Here is a 19,941-nt window from a genome sequence, read left to right as displayed (position 1 = left end):
TGGAGAAAGAGGGAGAGACAGGGAGAGGGAGAGAGAGACAGGGGGAGAAAGAGAGGGAGAGACAGGGGGAGAGAGAGGGAGAGACAGGGGGAGAGAGAGGGAGAGACAGAGGGAGAGAGAGAGGGAGAGACAGGGGAGAGAGAGAGGGAGAGACAGAGGGAGAGACAGGGGGAGAGAGAGAGAGGGAGAGACAGGGGGAGAGAGAGAGAGGGAGAGACAGGGGGAGAGAGAGAGGGAGAGACAGGGGAGAGAGAGAGAGGGAGAGACAGGGGGAGAGAGTGAGGGAGAGACAGGGGGAGAGAGTGAGGGAGAGACAGGGGGAGAGAGGGAGGGAGAGAGGGAGGGAAAGAGGGAGAGAGGGAGGGAGAGAGAGAGAGAGAGAGAGAGAGGGAGAGAGGGAGGGAGGGAGAGAGAGAGAGAGGGAGAGACGGGGGAGAGAGGGAGAGGGAGAGAGAGAGAGAGAGGGATAGAGGGAGAGACAGGGGGAGAGAGAGAGGGAGAGACAGGAGGAGAGAGGGGGGGAGAGAGGGGGGGAGAGAGGGGGGGAGAAAGGGGGGGAGAGAGGGGGGGAAAGAGGGGGGGGAGAGAGGGGGGGGAGACAGGGGGGGAGAGAGGGGGGGAGAGAGGGAGGGAACCCGGGGCAGGAGGGGGGACACTGCGTAGCCACCAGTAGAGGAGCGGGAAGAGTCTGTGTCACGCGCTCACTAGCAGCAGGCACAGGAAGTGCCGCGAGTGGCTGTGAGCAGGCTCGGGGGGAGGAAGGGGGTGGGCCAGGTGGGGGGGGAAAGCAGCAAAGAGCCAGAGCCCCGCCCCATGCATCCTCCACCAATCCCCAGCGGTCTGACATATTCAAGTAAGAAACCCAACCCCCTGGCATCTGAAAGTACTCACCAGCCGGGCTGCCGCATCCTCGGGTCATCCTCCTCACTGCCTCCGCTGCCGGGGGGGCGGGGCTTAATGCCAGGACGCAGGGGATTGGCCAAGGTAGGAAAATGTCTCTGTGTGTGTGTGTCTCTCTCTGTCTGTCTCTCTCTCTGTGTCTCTCTCTCTGTGTGTATCTCTCTTTGTGTGTCTCTGTGTGTGTGCCTCTGTGTGTGTGTGTGTCTCTGTCTCTGACCCACACTCTCTCACCCACACTCTCTCTCACCAACACTCTCTCTCTCTCTCTCTCTGGATCTCTTATTTACCCTACATATCTTAACTGCCCTATACCTACACCGAAAATAACCTATACTGCTTTCTTCCAGATCTAAGTCACGAGCTTCACACGGAAGATATCGGAATCCCCCTTAAACCAGAAGACAGGTAGGGAACACATCCCCTCCAATGTATAACATTGTGGGAATGAGGGTGGAGGGCGGAAATGCCCAGGGGGCTGCTACTACATAGGCGAGACGGGACAGGGGCTAAACAAGAGACTGAAGCTGCATTGCCACAGCATCACACGCGGAACAAGAGACAGTCCTGTCGGCGAACATTTCCCTGACTCCGGCAATAAGATGAATGATCTGAAGGTGGCCATACTCAAAGGTAATCTTAGAACACCGAAAGAGAGATGGTTGCATGAATACAAATGTATGCAACTGTTTGGGACACTTAGCGAGACCGAAGTTTTATGAGTCACTACTGAAACGAATGAACTCTCTTCCCATGAGTGCTAACGGCCATGTCTGTACATACTGTGCTGCATGTATGCACACAAAGCTGTCTCTTACACATACAAATACTCTATGTAATTCAATCCCTATATACCAATAGGGACCACATAGCATCTAAACACTTTTAGTAATGCAACACCCTCTTACACTTCCACACCTACCCACACCATTGAAATACACTCCCACTCCACACATACATACCTACATACATATAACTTCTGTAAACCCTTGTATACACTGTGGGCTCTTTATTTATTTATATTTACATACAAATATACAAACACTCTCTCTCTCTGTGTGTGTGTGTTACATCACTAACATTCTGGGACTATTTAATACCTCTTGTCATAAATCACATACTACACACGGGGGAGGGATAGGCTCTGGTCACAGATTACACTCCAAGAGACACTGTTTTTAAGTGAAACCCTTGCTTGCTTTATTCAATGTAGCATTGCCAGAAGAAGAGATCAGTGTATCTCGAAAGCTCGCACAAATAAAGCAATTATTTAGCCACAGAACGGTATCATCTATTCATTCTTGATTACATACACACACACACAAACACATTCATATACTGTTGCGGCACACTTTATTCTTACAAATCACCGGTTTGTCCCTGGCTTGTTCCTGGAATGCGATGCCCGGCTGACGCACGGTTGATGTGTTAATTGATAATGGTTCAGGATTTACTAGGCTGCAATGCTTCACGAGTCCGCCAGATGGCATAAATTCATGAATTGTAATGCAGTGTATATATATATATATATATATATATATATATATATACTGTATAAAAACAACCCCTGTTGGGGGCTGTATCTCGGGAAGCAGGGGGTCCCCGGACCTGAAACCAACGCGGTTCAGCTCCGGAGACCCCCTGCACATCTACACTATGAATAAAAATGTATTTTAAATAATTTTTAATGTGCCGATGTTTGCGCAGAGAGAGCAGCGGATCTCTCTCTGCTGCAAACACATCTCGCCAGGGGACGGCCTATAGTATCATTGATGTGCATATACAGTACTGTATGTGTATGTTAGGGGTTATAGGGGTTGTTGTTATACAGTATATACTGCATTACAATTCATGAATTTCTCGGCTTCAAAGACAACAGCTCGCAAACGCCCCCATGCGTTTTTACACGGCATTGCAGTATTGCAGACAGCGGGAATAAAATGCTTAAATCACAGCCGCGAAAATAACGCAATACACCCCGGGAGAAAACGACACAAAACCGCACATCACCGGGATAATCTGAAATACGCAGAGCTAGCCGAGTTAGAATAAAGTTGGTCGCCACTGTAATTTACTTGATCAAGATGAGACTGTAATATGACAGGGATTTCGGGAGTATGATATAACCGTGGCAATTCCATCAAGAATCCCGGGGCCCAGAACTAGAGTTTACCACCAGGCCCCTTTCTATGGGACACCTGAGAGCCTTCCCCCGCCCCTCTCTCTGTTTCACTGCCACCTTTCTCCCTTTCTTATTTCACCCTCTATTTCTCTCCTCTTTCCCTCCTCCCTCTACTTTCTCACACTCCATCTCTTAACTCTTCTATTTCTCTCCCTCTCACCCCCGTATTTTTCTCATCCCCTACATCTGCCCATTGCATTTCTCTCCACTCTCACACTCATCTCCCCTGTATCCCTCCCATATTAATATCACCCCCCTCTCAAAGCATGTTACCCGAGAAGCGGGCCCACTCACCAAGAAGTGCTCGACGGCAGAGGGGAGCAGGGCCCTGCCACTGGTTGCAGAAGTCGGGCCGACTTTTTTTTTGGGGGGGGGGGGGTTTGGGGTTGTAGATTGCTGAATACCCTTGCACCGGCCCTGCGCTGCCTAGGTGTCACATTTGACTCACATTCACAGAGTAGCTAAAACCTGTCTTTTTTCCTCTGTAACATTGCAAAGATACGCCCTTTCCTCTGCTGCTCTACTCTAACGCAGGCCCTCATTCTCTCCCATCCTGACTATTGTAACCTACTAATGTCCGGCCTTCCTGCCGCTCACCTGTCTCTCCTACAATCGATCCTAAAAGCTGCTGCTAGAATCACTCCACGCTCTCCTAAATCTGTCTCAACATCGCTCCTGCTGAAATCCCTCTCCTGGCTTCCTATCAAATCCTGCATTATTCACAAAATTCTCCTCACTTTTAAGGCAAATGCACTCTTCTGCCCCTCCTTATATCTCAGCCCTAATTTCTCGCTATACACCGTCCCGACTTTAGCGTTCTTCTCAAAGATATGTTTCTGTCTACCCCTTCTGTATATAAAGCCATATCCCTTACTGCCCCCACCACTGCAATGCCCTTCCCCTCAATATCAGACTCCAATCTTAAAACACACCTCTATAATGAAGCATATGGGTAGCTCCATGGCTGGTAGTATAGTGGCGAGAAAATATTTGTGAACCCCAATGATTACAGAACTTCCATAGCTTTTCCATGATAACCATCTTGAATAAAAATCAGTCTTTTCTTAAATATTCATTAGGGTTTATATTAACCAATTCCATATCTTTTGAAACAAAATGATGCATGAATTAGACAAACAATGGGTAATTAAAAGTCAGGGTACAGTATGTGCAAAAGTAAATGAAATCCTGGTTTTATCACCTCAACTAAAGGGGATCATTAGAATCAGATGTTTAAATAATTGGGTAGATCTTTAGCTGCGAGTTTGGGAGGCCCCACCCTATGTAAATATCAAACTTTGTGAGTTTGGTGTTCACCATACAGGTGTGTGGAAACACGTTATGCCACGATCAAAAGAAATCTCTAAGGACCTCAGAAAAGCAACTATTGATGTTCATCAGTCTAGAAAGGGTTACAAAACCATGTCTAAGGAGTTGGGGCTCTATCAATCCACTGTCAGGCTATAGTCACTCTACCCAGGAGTGGTTCTCTTACCAAAATCGCTCCAAGAACCACCCCGCAAATCATCCAGGAAGTCCCAAAGAACCTCAGAATAACATCCAAGGATCTGCAGGCCACTCTCGCCTTGGCTAATGTGAGTGTTTGTTACTCAACTATCAGAAAAAGACTAAACAAGAATGGTGTCCATGGAAGGATAGCAAGGAGGAAACCACGGCTCTCTAAAAAGAACTTTGCTGCTCGTCTGAAGTTCAAAGAGCACATAGATGATCCACAAGACTGAGTGAACAATATTCTCTAGACAGACAAGTCAAAGGTTGAACTTTTTGGCCTCAATGTTATGCTTGGTGAAAACCAAACTGTTTTTTTAACAGAACCACCTCATCCCAACAGTCAAGCATGGTGGTGGGAGTGTGATGGTTTGGAGCTGCTTTGCTGCCTCAGGACCTGGACGGCTTGCCATCATTGACACAACCATGAATTCTGCATTGTATCAGAAGATTCTAGAGGAGAATGCCAGGACATCCGTCCGTGAGCTGAAGCTGAAACGAAAGGGGGTAACAGCAAAACAATGATCCTACACATACAAGCAGATCTTCAAAAGAATGGTTGCAGTATAAATAATTCAGTATTTTAGAATGGCCTAGTAAAAGTCCAGACCTAAGCCCCATCAAAATGTTGTGGCAGGGTCTGAAGCGAGCGGTCCATGCAAGGAAGCCCTCAAATGTCACAGAGTTGAAGCAGTGCTGTAAGTAGGAATGGGCCCTAATGCCTCAAAACCGAAGTGAGAGACTATCCAGCAGTTACAGGAAATGCTTAGTTGAAGTAATTGCTGCTCAAGGGGGTGCCACCAGGTATTGAATCTAAAGGGTCACATACTTTTTCGCACATGGATATTGAATGTTTAATCATTTGCGGATAAATAAATGTTGAAAAAGTATCATGTTTTTGTCTCATTTGTTTGATCGGGTTATCTTGATCTATTATTAGGACTTCGATTAAGATCTAAAAACTTTTTAGGTTTGAAATGTGACAATCCCATGGGGTTCACAAACTTTTTCTTGTCACTGTATACATCTCATACATGGACCATGGCCCCTTGCAGGCACACTTGCCAGAATACCCTCCTAACGTCTCTGTACATTCTTCCTACTTTCCACTTCCATTGTAAGCTCTTCAGGCAGGAACTTTCTGTTACTTTTATGTGTCAAGTGCTTATTCCCATTATGTGTTATATTATTATGTTTTATTATTATCTCACATGTTACTGAATGGCCCTATATAAATATATTTTTTTTTTGGGGGGAGACCCCTCATGAACCCCAATCAGCGTTGGGAATCATCTCTCAAACAGTCATCAACTCAGACTCCATCACATTCTCCTTTCAACATCAGGTCACCTGCCCCATGTTACATGGAGCAGCCTATATCGTCTAAATATGTGTGAACTTGCCCAAATTCACTTTGCCCATGTTTTTCTCATACGGTGGTGTGGTGCTTTGGGAGATATACAAGTCAATGGGCACTCAACTAAACAGGACTTGCTCATATTTTAGGCTTTTTCTACTTCGTGAACTCCTTGCAAACTTTTTTAAGTGACATTTTTCGAAGTGTGGACAAACTGCAAATTTAGCGAGGTTCTTCAATCGCGAGTGCGGTCACTGAGGGTGGGGCTCCCTCGCTACAACAAGAAAATACATTGTATGTGGCAGACAGAAGCAGTATTTGCTAAAGAGGTATGCCGCCTAAAATATAGAGAACATGATCGTTACGTATCAAGGCACCAGCCCCTTTGGCAGATCGCCCCATTTTTTTATTCTTGCGTCTTTATTGGCAGAAGTTGTGGCAGACATACTCTGTACAATAAAGCACCAGCTAAATATTTATTTTCTTGAAATTCCGAGTGGCCAGTCTGTGCTCCTATCTTCTATATCGCTCCCTTGCTACAATTACGATAATTTCAGTATTTTCGCAGAGTTTCCTTAATTTTTTTCTGCTCGGGAAACATTTGTGGAATGGAGTTTAGATTTGGACAGCCTGTAACACCTACAGATGTACTAAGCAGAACAATCCTTTGGTGACGGCACCAGGCGGTTATGGCACGATGGATAAATGCTGCAGGGGGGACCCATTCAGAAGCATGGGCTCCCCGTAGTTCCATCGCGGTAGACACTACCCCCGGCGCCGGAGACGTTTGCTTGTTCGTCTGCAGTGCAGATATAGCCAGACTTGCGGTCTCTGGTGCACCGGCTGAAACAGCTACGGGTGCGGAGATTGTGCTGTTTGGGGTCCATGCTTCCATTTTAGACCACACACAGCTATAATCCCTTTGGTTTGTCCCAGTGCGGAAAATAGTAAGACTTGCTACATCTGTAGTTGGAGTTCTTCAGGTTGACGTATGAGAGAACTGAGTACAGCTATCTGTATGATTTACAAACCTCAAGCTTTCTCCTAGCACATTATCTACTAAACATTTTCTCTTGCGCATTAAATTACCATGCATATGGGACTAGAAACATGAATGACTTAGAGCCCCTTGATCTCATCTCACCAGGGGAAAATTCAGGCAGGAGGAGAAATACTCAATAGTTCCGTTGCTGCCCCCTCAGACTTTCATCTGGAAAAAGCGATTAAAATGTGATCGTACTAAGCAGTACAGAGAACACTTTTTATATACAGAAACATGTTCTTTTAAATAGCGAACCATACATTTGAAAATGTATCTTTCCTATCTCTATCCTTAAAGCATCAATATTTTGAAACCTCAAGCAAAGTATCTGAGCTCTATTACAAAGTTAATCTCACCATATAAGGAAATACAGTTTATTACCCAATCCAAATATATGTTTCTTTTGAATTGTGCTGGATGTAAAGGGCTTAAGGCCTTGAATAACCTTGAACATATAAAACTCTTCATTTTTATATTAGAAAGACCACTAGACAATACAATAGTCGTTACACCAGGAATGCTCAATTGTAGTCCTCAAGCACCCCCCCCCGTGTCAGATTTTCAGGATATCCTGAAAACCTGACCTGTTGGGGGGGAGGGGGAGACGTGAGGACTGGAGTTTAAATATTTTCCCCTTACTCTGGAACGTTTGATTTCTATTCAGCTGAAATCTCCCTGAGAAAGGAGATGGCAATTTTACATCATGCTGAATAATACGCAGGTCATATAACACTGGGGGGAAAAGCCGATGTCCTAAATCTTTATACCCATTATCATTAAGAATTGGGCTGTTCAGTCAAACACAACTATGCCCCAACCATAGATTATTCTGATTTTTATTACATTTTTTTCTTATATTTCAACAGCTGGAACATACCATAAACAAACATCTGTAGATAAATCAATTTGCAGTCGAGTTAAATATAAATATATTTTAATTAACAGTTCTGGAAACAACAAAGGGACAAAAATAACAGTGACGGTGAAAACCATGATAGAGACGCATGATAGGATCAAGTTGAAAAAAAAAAAAAGAAGATGCAGCAAACCGTTTTATAACATTTAAATAAAAAAGTGTGTTTTTATATTAAGTCAAAAGAAGACACTATAAATAGACAGACTTCATATCTCGGATCCATACTGCCCAGCATTAATGATAAGGCTATGAATACAAGCACAAACACAATTCAAGTGTTTTCTATTTGCTTTTTAAAGGATTTTTTTTTCTCAAATCACCAATAGTTTTTACAGTACAAATATCACCTTGTGAATACACAAAAAAACACAGAAGAAAACTCTGCTTTACAGAAAATACAGAATATATATATATATATATATGTGAATATATATATCAATTGTAGATATATTTCGTCATTCTTAAAAAACTATTATATTCTGTACATTGGCAATCATACGATCAAATACTTTTCATTAATATGGTTAAAGCGAAAACGCAGTACGTGAATTTTCTGCACAAATAAAACGTAGCGAAAAAGTCTATTTCTGTGTATCAAATACAGACAGAATGGAGTTAACAGACTAAACTGAAATGTTTATAAAGTGACTGTAAACACTGGGTACAAAGAATATGGGAATAAATGGCTGTTTTGTTGTCAAAAATCTAATTTCCAAGTATATAATAAAAAAAATGGATGGAATACATCAGGGGTGACATTTTGTACGGAGGGGGGCACAGTTTAATGGGCCCGGCACGCACGTAGCATCGTGTGCGATCGCCCCATGTTTTGCTGTCGCTTGAGGGCAGATGGGGCTGCTACTAATTGCCCAGAGGAAAAGTGGGGCGCGATGTAAAAAGTGTGCGCACCCCTGGAATACATCAACTTATCACAAGACTTCAAACCTTCAAATGTCATGTAAGCAAAGACAAGGTTCTCTTTAGATCTCAATGCAGAATTCTGTAATATCTCCATATATTTTCAGATCGGCCACGGAATACTTTATTTAAAATTAAAATATTTAAGACTGCCTACTGACCATACAATCAAGACAAGAAAGGCACTAGAAACATAGACAACTAGCTCCCCCCCCCCCCCCCTCCCACCCCCCAATTAAATCTTTCTCCAACATGTAAAAATCTTTAAATGTCATCTATGTACACATCATTTTGAAAAATAAAGTTAGGAAATACTTAGAAAAATCACTTTACAACAGTGTAATTATTGTTCACTTTTTGACACTGCCGCTCCAAGATTTTTACAAAATCATAGTTACTAAAACCATTCTTTGTCTGTCATTTTTATGTAGAACATTGGTGCAGCAACAGGTAGAAAGATTTTAGATGGTAAAGCTGCAGTCCCACTAACGGTTCAAAAATATTATATGTTAGGTCGTCCCAATCGTAATAATGTCATGTATTGTGACATTCTCCAGTAGGTTACCATTTAGAAATACTCACTGGGAAATAATAATGGATATACATGGCCACATATATGAATTTTGCTGCTTCATAATTCCAACCTCTCTGCAGTATGCCTTAACTTAATGCGCAACTCAATGGAAGTACTTCATTCCCCTGCTATATGCTATTGTACCAGTCAGAGTTTGGCCTTCATTTGAACATTTTCCAAACAATAAAACAAAAGGTTAAAAAAAAAAAAAAAAAAAAGGAATGAAAAAATAAATAAATGATAACAACAAAAACTGTTATATTTGGGAGTGCTTTACCAGCATCAATTACAGGGGCGGCCAACCCCAGTCCTCAAGGGCCACCAACAGGTAAGGGTTATTCAGGATATCCCTGCTTCAGCACAGATGGCTCAATCATTGGCTCGGACATGATCTGTTATATACCATAAATTGCCAAGTGGGGCTGCAGCTTAACCATGTTCAGGAACTTCAAAGCCTTCATAGAGACACTGGTTAGAAAATGGCTTTTAGCCCAAATATTTGGGGCCAAGTAATATGAAAAATATGTTTTCCCAAGAAAATAATATGTTTTATTCCCAGACATGACTGGAAAACACAAAAAGCTAGGGTATAAAAGCTCACTGTTTATGCTGTTGGTTCATATACAAAGGAGCATGGCTCTGGGTAACGCAGTTCCCAAATGTACAGGGAATACTGTACAGTGCATGATCCGTTAGATTCTTGTTTTCATTGATGTCCAACATGGTGGGTCCTTTAGAAAGAAAAATATCACAGTGCTGACCAGGTAACCGAATAGGTCAAGGTAACTGTTAACAGATAAAAGGGTGGTAGGAGTTTGCTTTTATGGCGTCGTCTCACAGAGTTCTTAGCCCTTCGGACAGGTCCCAGCACAGCTCCCTTGTGTTCCACAGCTGTTATGTGTCATTCACCACTCGGCTGTACTTGACTTGTCTATTAAGAGACAGCAACGGCCACGGAAAGGGCCACTGATAGGAGCGCGGCACGGCACCGTGAACATTTCTTTCGAAGTACTGGAAGGGTTTGTACCACCACACCCGTGAGAGGTGGTTCGTTGGACACGCCTCTTTCAGTGCCTGCCGAAAAGGATACAAACACATAGTTATGTGATGCTTGAAAGACAAGAAAAGCCACAAAATTCCCCCAATCAATTAACCACTAATAGATATGGTGACAAATGGGATACATTGGTATGGTTCATTCAACAAGGATTAATAAAACCTTTCTTTCCATGGATCCCCTGGTTATTTAGAAGCGAATCATTATATTAATATGATAACATAATATACGAGACACACATACACCCAAAGCTTTTCCAAATAAGAAAACTGTACTTGGTTTGCTATTAAACTCAAGCCAATCCATGCAGATTCAACAGGTTGAAAGAACAATCTATGATACTTGATTAGAAATCAATAAATACATGGTTTGCTTAGACAAATGTTTCGTGCTATTCACATTGACCCAAACGTTTCTGGTTCATGCACTTCGGAGATAGGTACTATTCTTTTATTTCTTTGCTGCGCTGCAGAAATACTAGAGTCGCTTTGGTGTCTCATAATAACATGAGAATTGCATGTTTTCTTAGGAAAGCAGAGAGAATGCCGACCAATTTAAAGTATACTGTATTGTACTACAAAATGTTAAAGGAAGGCTGCAGAATTAAAGAACACAAACATTTTTATTATATAATACTGTATTTTCCCCTCCACTTGTTAGCCGACATTATGCTGTATGCACATCTTGCCAATAATAAAGGTTAATTCAATGATGACTTTTACGGTACATGTAATACATTTGTGATCGTTCTTAACACAAGCTACGATACAATAGCAAGAGAACAAATAGAATGTTGTTGACCTCATATAATTAAAATTATTATTCTATTCCATAACCCCTTCAGGGGCTGAAAAGCTCGCCATATGCTGCCTTGCAAGAAGTATTGGCAGTGAATGCAGTACAAATACAACAATTCATGTCATCCAGTTTGGAAACCTATTTCCTACGTGAGGCACTCGGTTAGGTTCATTGCGCAGTAATGGATGCAACGGCCAATACGCCGCAATTGATGCTGTTTGCACCTTCATGTTAAACACTCATTGTCTCCGTGTTTTCAACCGAAAGCCCCAATTTATAAGTCAACAAGTTAATATCACAAAAAGGCCATTATCCGTCGTGGCCTCCCCTTCCATCTCCCACGCGTACAGGAAAACCACAGATTAAATGTCCCATCATAGAAGAGATCAGCTTCTTATTAACTCAAAATAGTAGTCCTTTAGCCACTCAGACCGTCCTTCTCTTAAGGACGGTTATTACGGGTAAGAGGAATAGTATCCATTCAACCAATCTTTATGTGATTGAAATTACATTTAATAAAAAGGTATGTACATGTAAGGGAAAGTTTATCATGACTTATCCTGGAACTACCTGACAAAGCAGTATGATTAAAAAGGGCAAACTGCAATCCTCAGGGGAAAGGCACACATTTAAGAGGTTCTCGCATAAATCAATGATGTGGATCAATGACTGCTTGATAGCCCTTAAAAGCTTCTTCTAAAAGCAATTATATTTACAAATCATTTTAACAAGACCAGTTTTCAAAGTATATTAAAAACGTATTGAATTAAATGTAATTTATTTTTGTCCATTTGCTGACTATATAACACTATTTTTATATTAAGCAACTATCTTTTTGTAACAACTACTGCAAAATATGAAAGTGGTACAAAAACATTTAACGAAACAAAACCATTAACAGCTGGCTTTGCCCTGCCAATCATACAGAACTGTGTTATCTGGGCATAAAATAGACTATACTGTAGGTCAGTGATGCATAAGTTTGGTCCTCAAGTGCTGCAAACCGGCCAAGTTGTCCAGATCTCTGTAACTCTAATCTTACCTATAGATATCACATGGACAACTGCTTAGGTGAGTGCTACCCCTAAAACCTGGTTGTTTCCTTACCTCGAGTAGCAAATCTGTGCATCACTATAAAATTACACCGCACCTCAGTACCATAATGTCATTTAAGTACTGTTTGACGCTCAGTCCCTGGATAAAACATATATTGAAATAAAAATAGTCATATGTAAACTCACTTGTTGGTTGGCCATAGTGTGGTACCACCAGAACATTCTGGAGGTGATGTAATAAGCCACAATGACATCCACAGTGTAGTGGTCATGAGCCAGGAGAATACAGACGATCCCAGCAACGCTGAGGAACCAGCAGATCCAGTGATACCACCAGAGACGCTTAGAAGAATCTATGTGAACAGAAACAGAAAGGTATCATAACTAAAGTCAATACATGTACACACCATACGTATCAAAAAACCAATGGCCTATCACACTCAATTATAGCCAGTCTATGTTCAAATACAAACTGGGGTATTGACAAATCTTTTTCAGGTGGCATGTATGGACCCAACGACTAGTCAGGCTTCTTGGCTAAAACTTTTTTCAGCGCAATTATTTTTGGCACATTCAACAAATAAAAAAAGGCCTGCTACATTTTGTAAATTGGTATTGCAAAGTGCCCTGCACGCAACATGAACGGATTTGATCTTTTTTTGTTTTACATTGCACAGTGTGATTCTGTTGCAAACCCCCTCTCTTCTTCCCCCTCTCCCCAACGCGGTGAAGCTGTCTTCCTTGTGCCAGAGAAGATATTAGTCCCATTTAATCGGAATGGAGCTGACCTTCTCCTAGTAGTTACCACAGTGAAATCTGGAAAGAACTTACACTCTTTAATAAACATGTAGGTCAGCGTTAATATGACTGTGTGGCCGCTGTACAGGTAGTCTCCACACATGTTGTGGGAGCCCGTTATTGACAGTCCACCTCCTGCAATCAACTTCAATATCCTCCTTAGCTGCGCCTCCGAATCACCAAACAGCTGTCAGAAAAAGAGCAGAAACATTGATTAGCTCACAGGAATACAACGGAAGACCAGCATTACATATTATTTTTTAATTTTTTAAAAACTATTTTAGTAAGTGGAAGGACATGAAACACTTTTGTAACAATAAAGAGACGGATCCCTGGAAGAACTAATACAAATAAGGACAGATTCATTTTCACATAACCAGTTCGATTTTATGCATTAGAAATACTGCTCTCATTATGTAATATCTACATATCTAATGCACTGTATTTGTTACACACCTCCTCTATTCATTCTCCCTGCCTAACCCACTGAGAGTTGAAAGACCATTAGCACCCAAGAACCACAGGTCCTCTGGATCTCAACCACGCTTGGTGTGGCAATCACATAACCAGACTCGCGGGGCAGGGCTCCCAGGACAAACAGAACAGGCGGCTACTCCATGTACATTTTGATCACGTTGACCGCTTCACCAAGTGAACTTAATCCCACCACAAAGACAGGTATATCTTGCATGACGTACCAGTACGGCATAGGGCCCCAATGACATTCAGGGTACATCTTGGGGCACTCGTAGGCTTAAACATTACCCTTTCAGTATTGACCGCCTCATTGTGGGAGTTTCAATCACAGTAAAATATAAAACACCATAAAAGGATACAGGGTCAGCAAACTAAAAGTTCTCATAAAGAAACAGGTCACTAAGGAAAATGCGAGGGATGTCAGATGCTTAACCCTTCACGTGCCCTATGGATGCATATGTACAGTAGTCATTGTGCAACCAAATTTACGTGCCTCTATGAGGGTGACTTTACAGCGTGCGACCAGAGGCACCCACGCTCGCGATGCGCGAGGAAACAAAAAAATAATCTGTTTTCTCGTGCAACGGCTGGGTCACATGAGCGTTTTGCCCAATGAGGGAGAACCAGCTCTGTGACGTCACAGCCACGACACATCCCCTCATCGCGTCCAACTACAGGGCACACATCGCTCCAGCTAGAGCTAAGCGTGAAGCCCCGCACTCTCCATGGACGCAGCCTCATTCTACATGTCTCCCGGAGACTGACAATGGAGAAGAATATGGGGAGGCATTAAACTTACTTATTTTCTTACAGCTTAAATCAATACTAAAAATAAATAAATAAGGAACTAAGCAAACCAGTTTAAAGCCAAGAAACACTGAATTTTTAAAGCCACAGTTGTATACATGTGCTGAGATTACAAGGGACACATACTGCCCTATTTGAAGACCTATTTAAAAAAAAAACTATCTTAAAATGTATAGGTGTTTTAAAGCATTTAGCACTGGGAACAATCCCTAATGCAGCTTTTCAAACATCTCGCTACAAGATTATGTGCGGTGATTCAAGAACAGACTTCTATTTGTGGGAAGTGTGTAAATATGTTTTTTTTTTAATGCAGCTGTGTAAATCTGGAATGCATCATTCCGCAGGTATGGGAGAGAAGCGCATCGATACAGTGACTGAATGAGAGAGAAGCGCATCGATACAGTGACTGAATGAGAGAGAAGCGCATCGATACAGTGACTGAATGAGAGAAGCGCAGTGATACAGTGACTGAATGAGAGAGAAGCGCATCGATACAGTGACTGAATGAGAGCACTCAGCACCTGTGTGTGTTCCTTCTAGATTGCAGCAATTATGTAACCATAATCATATGTGATTATTACTGAATTTGTTCAAACGGTCATGATAATCAAGGTCAACAACTGATGAGATTGTTCTATTTTTCACACGGTGTATGAATATGAATGTGTGCGTGTGCGTACACACACACACACACACACACACAAAGAAAAAAAGAATTGCAGTGCAAATGAGACCAATGATTATATGTGAATTTTACTGGATGTAGTATCCAAATGGTGTGTAATTGAGGACAGAAAAGGGACAAGATGGGGGAAGGGGAAGAAAAGCGCCACACACACACCCACACACACTAGATATTAACGCTCCCGTTAAGGCAATCAGTTGCTGTAACGCTGGCGTGCTATTTAATAGTAGCTATACTGACAACAATGGTTAAAGCGTTCACACATTTGTTATTTAATGTGTTACAGTATTTTGTGTTAAAAGGGGAAATAACATTTTCTCTGTATATGTTGCACCTTATGATGTTAATGAATGAATATGGTAGTGGGGGTACAATGTATTAGTACAGTCAGGTAAATTATTTGCAGTTGGTACATCTTTTTGATATTTACATTGATCAAAGTAGCGTGAAGGTCCAGAAATTGCCTCGTTCTTTTAGGAGTCAATTGTGTTCTAGCTTTCAATAGATGGATCTAAAAGCTTCCAACACCCCAAAAGATGTTTTTTTATAATGCACAGTGTTTTTCAGACACGTCAAGGGTTTATTTATAAGATCAATGACAGTTTGGTTAAATACTGAAGCTCTTCTTTTGAGACAAGCAGAATGAATAAAATACACATTTGTCTTGCTATAGGCTGCTGTATCTCCTGAGCTGCATCACGAAACCCAGCACCACACCGCATGAAACTACACCAGTGGTGGGCAACTGCAGTCCTCATGGACCACCAATAGGTCAGGCGTTAAGGATTTTCCTATGCTTCAGCACAGGTGGCTCAATCAGGGGCTCAGTTATTGAGCCACCTGTGCTGAAGCAGGCATATCCTTAACATCTGACCTGTTGGTGGCCCTTGAGGACTGCAGTTGCCCCTTCCCCGGCTCTACGTCCATGCCACACATTAAAAATGGAAAGGTACTGGTTCATACTTGGTGGTACACGTGTAATGAGCATCTGGAAAGCAATTTCCAGGCCCATGACGATAATAAACATGGTCCGGCCACGCGGCAATCAGATCTGTGCTTAATATGCATGAGATGGCAAGCACAAGGACCCCTACTAATTATATATTAACCAGGCCAAGGCTGTGTGCAAAGGTAAAAAAAAACTGTTTAAATCAGATCTAAAAAACATTGAAAGAAACCGTAAAAACATATGGACACACCCGTGTCTGGATAATGAAATTAACTCTTTTACTGCTAGAGAGAGAGTGCTGAATGCTGTGCGGCTCAGTCAGTAATGCCGCCAACTCTGTGCTGCCATCAGCCTGGTTCAATTCCCTGTGCCAGCAACTTGTAACCTCAGGCACAACAAAAATGGGATTTAAGGGACTGTCTGTAAAGGTTCTTTCACTATATTGTAAGTAATTGTGAAGCGTTATTTATATATACTGTATATATAAATAACAGAGGACGTCTGCAACATATATACCAACTTATAACAGCACAGATTCTGATGAGAGGAGACAGATTGTGGAGGAGGTAATGGAGGGAGTGCAAAGAGAAGAGGTGAATAGGAGCAAGAAGTAGGATGATGAAACAGACAGAAAGGAGAGGATGAGATGGAGAAGAGAGGTGTGCACAGAGGAGCAGACACAGAAAGGAGAGGATGAGATGGAGAAGAGAGGTGTGCACAGAGGAGCAGACACAGAAAGGAGAGGATGAGATGGAGAAGAGAGGTGTGCACAGAGGAGCAGACACAGAAAGGAGAGGATGAGATGGAGAAGAGAGGTGTGCACAGAGGAGCAGACACAGAAAGGAGAGGATGAGATGGAGAAGAGAGGTGTGCACAGAGAGGAGCAGACACAGAAAGGAGAGGATGAGATGGAGAAGAGAGGTGTGCACAGAGGAGCAGACACAGAAAGGAGAGGATGAGATGGAGAAGAGAGGTGTGCACAGAGGAGCAGACACAGAAAGGAGAGGATGAGATGGAGAAGAGAGGCGTGCACAGAGGAGCATGACGTACCAGTACGGCATAGGGCCCCAATGACATTCAGGGTACATCTTGGGGCACTCGTAGGCTTAAACATTACCCTTTCAGTATTGACCGCCTCATTGTGGGAGTTTCAATCACAGTAAAATATAAAACACCATAAAAGGATACAGGGTCAGCAAACTAAAAGTTCTCATAAAGAAACAGGTCACTAAGGAAAATGCGAGGGATGTCAGATGCTTAACCCTTCACGTGCCCTATGGATGCATATGTACAGTAGTCATTGTGCAACCAAATTTACGTGCCTCTATGAGGGTGACTTTATAGCGTGCGACCAGAGGCACCCACGCTCGCGATGCGCGAGGAAACAAAAAAATAATCTGTTTTCTCGTGCAACGGCTGGGTCACATGAGCGTTTTGCCCAATGAGGGAGAACCAGCTCTGTGACGTCACAGCCACGACACATCCCCTCATCGCGTCCAACTACAGGGCACACATCGCTCCAGCTAGAGCCAAGCGTGAAGCCCCGCACTCTCCATGGACGCAGCCTCATTCTACATGTCTCCGGGAGACTGACAATGGAGAAGAATATGGGGAGGCATTAAACTTACTTATTTTCTTACAGCTTAAATCAATACTAAAAATAAATAAATAAGGAACTAAGCAAACCAGTTTAAAGCCAAGAAACACTGAATTTTTAAAGCCACAGTTGTATACATGTGCTGAGATTACAAGGGACACATACTGCCCTATTTGAAGACCTATTTAAAAAAAAAACTATCTTAAAATGTATAGGTGTTTTAAAGCATTTAGCACTGGGAACAATCCCTAATGCAGCTTTTCAAACATCTCGCTACAAGATTATGTGCGGTGATTCAAGAACAGACTTCTATTTGTGGGAAGTGTGTAAATATGTTTTTTTTTTAATGCAGCTGTGTAAATCTGGAATGCATCATTCCGCAGGTATGGGAGAGAAGCGCATCGATACAGTGACTGAATGAGAGAGAAGCGCATCGATACAGTGACTGAATGAGAGAGAAGCGCATCGATACAGTGACTGAATGAGAGAAGCGCAGTGATACAGTGACTGAATGAGAGAGAAGCGCATCGATACAGTGACTGAATGAGAGCACTCAGCACCTGTGTGTGTTCCTTCTAGATTGCAGCAATTATGTAACCATAATCATATGTGATTATTACTGAATTTGTTCAAACGGTCATGATAATCAAGGTCAACAACTGATGAGATTGTTCTATTTTTCACACGGTGTATGAATATGAATGTGTGCGTGTGCGTACACACACACACACACACACACACACAAAGAAAAAAAGAATTGCAGTGCAAATGAGACCAATGATTATATGTGAATTTTACTGGATGTAGTATCCAAATGGTGTGTAATTGAGGACAGAAAAGGGACAAGATGGGGGAAGGGGAAGAAAAGCGCCACACACACACCCACACACACTAGATATTAACGCTCCCGTTAAGGCAATCAGTTGCTGTAACGCTGGCGTGCTATTTAATAGTAGCTATACTGACAACAATGGTTAAAGCGTTCACACATTTGTTATTTAATGTGTTACAGTATTTTGTGTTAAAAGGGGAAATAACATTTTCTCTGTATATGTTGCACCTTATGATGTTAATGAATGAATATGGTAGTGGGGGTACTATGTATTAGTACAGTCAGGTAAATTATTTGCAGTTGGTACATCTTTTTGATATTTACATTGATCAAAGTAGTGTGAAGGTCCAGAAATTGCCTCGTTCTTTTAGGAGTCAATTGTGTTCTAGCTTTCAATAGATGGATCTAAAAGCTTCCAACACCCCAAAAGATGTTTTTTTATAATGCACAGTGTTTTTCAGACACGTCAAGGGTTTATTTATAAGATCAATGACAGTTTGGTTAAATACTGAAGCTCTTCTTTTGAGACAAGCAGAATGAATAAAATACACATTTGTCTTGCTATAGGCTGCTGTATCTCCTGAGCTGCATCACGAAACCCAGCACCACACCGCATGAAACTACACCAGTGGTGGGCAACTGCAGTCCTCATGGACCACCAATAGGTCAGGCGTTAAGGATTTTCCTATGCTTCAGCACAGGTGGCTCAATCAGGGGCTCAGTTATTGAGCCACCTGTGCTGAAGCAGGCATATCCTTAACATCTGACCTGTTGGTGGCCCTTGAGGACTGCAGTTGCCCCTTCCCCGGCTCTACGTCCATGCCACACATTAAAAATGGAAAGGTACTGGTTCATACTTGGTGGTACACGTGTAATGAGCATCTGGAAAGCAATTTCCAGGCCCATGACGATAATAAACATGGTCCGGCCACGCGGCAATCAGATCTGTGCTTAATATGCATGAGATGGCAAGCACAAGGACCCCTACTAATTATATATTAACCAGGCCAAGGCTGTGTGCAAAGGTAAAAAAAAACTGTTTAAATCAGATCTAAAAAACATTGAAAGAAACCGTAAAAACATATGGACACATCCGTGTCTGGATAATGAAATTAACCCTTTTACTGCCAGAGAGAGAGTGCTGAATGCTGTGCGGCTCAGTCAGTAATGCCGCCAACTCTGTGCTGCCATCAGCCTGGTTCAATTCCCTGTGCCAGCAACTTGTAACCTCAGGCACAACAAAAATGGGATTTAAGGGACTGTCTGTAAAGGTTCTTTCACTATATTGTAAGTAATTGTGAAGCGTTATTTATATATACTGTATATATAAATAACAGAGGACGTCTGCAACATATATACCAACTTATAACAGCACAGATTCTGATGAGAGGAGACAGATTGTGGAGGAGGTAATGGAGGGAGTGCAAAGAGAAGAGGTGAATAGGAGCAAGAAGTAGGATGATGAAACAGACAGAAAGGAGAGGATGAGAT

General features: G+C 42.4%; 1 protein-coding gene across 9 annotated transcripts in view; it reads right to left on the bottom strand.

Annotated features, from left to right (window-relative positions):
• Positions 1–7,904: 7,904 nt before the first annotated feature.
• The window catches only part of SGMS1 (sphingomyelin synthase 1), a 285,401-nt gene continuing 273,364 nt past the window's right edge, over positions 7,905–19,941 (bottom strand). For all 9 annotated transcript variants that reach the window (XM_075612914.1, XM_075612913.1, XM_075612915.1 and 6 more), the window contains 3 exons: positions 13,137–13,290; positions 12,492–12,658; positions 7,905–10,469 (listed from right to left, as the gene is read on the bottom strand). In XM_075612914.1, the coding sequence (XP_075469029.1) occupies positions 10,290–10,469; positions 12,492–12,658; positions 13,137–13,290 (501 nt within the window). In that variant the 3' untranslated portion in view covers positions 7,905–10,289. The remainder of the gene's footprint in view (positions 10,470–12,491; positions 12,659–13,136; positions 13,291–19,941) is intronic.

The sequence above is a fragment of the Ascaphus truei genome, chromosome 8, assembly GCF_040206685.1.
Source record: "Ascaphus truei isolate aAscTru1 chromosome 8, aAscTru1.hap1, whole genome shotgun sequence".
NCBI lineage: Eukaryota > Metazoa > Chordata > Amphibia > Anura > Ascaphidae > Ascaphus > Ascaphus truei.
The sequence above is the reverse complement of the archived record's forward strand: the minus strand, read 5'-3'. Positions and strand labels throughout refer to the sequence as shown.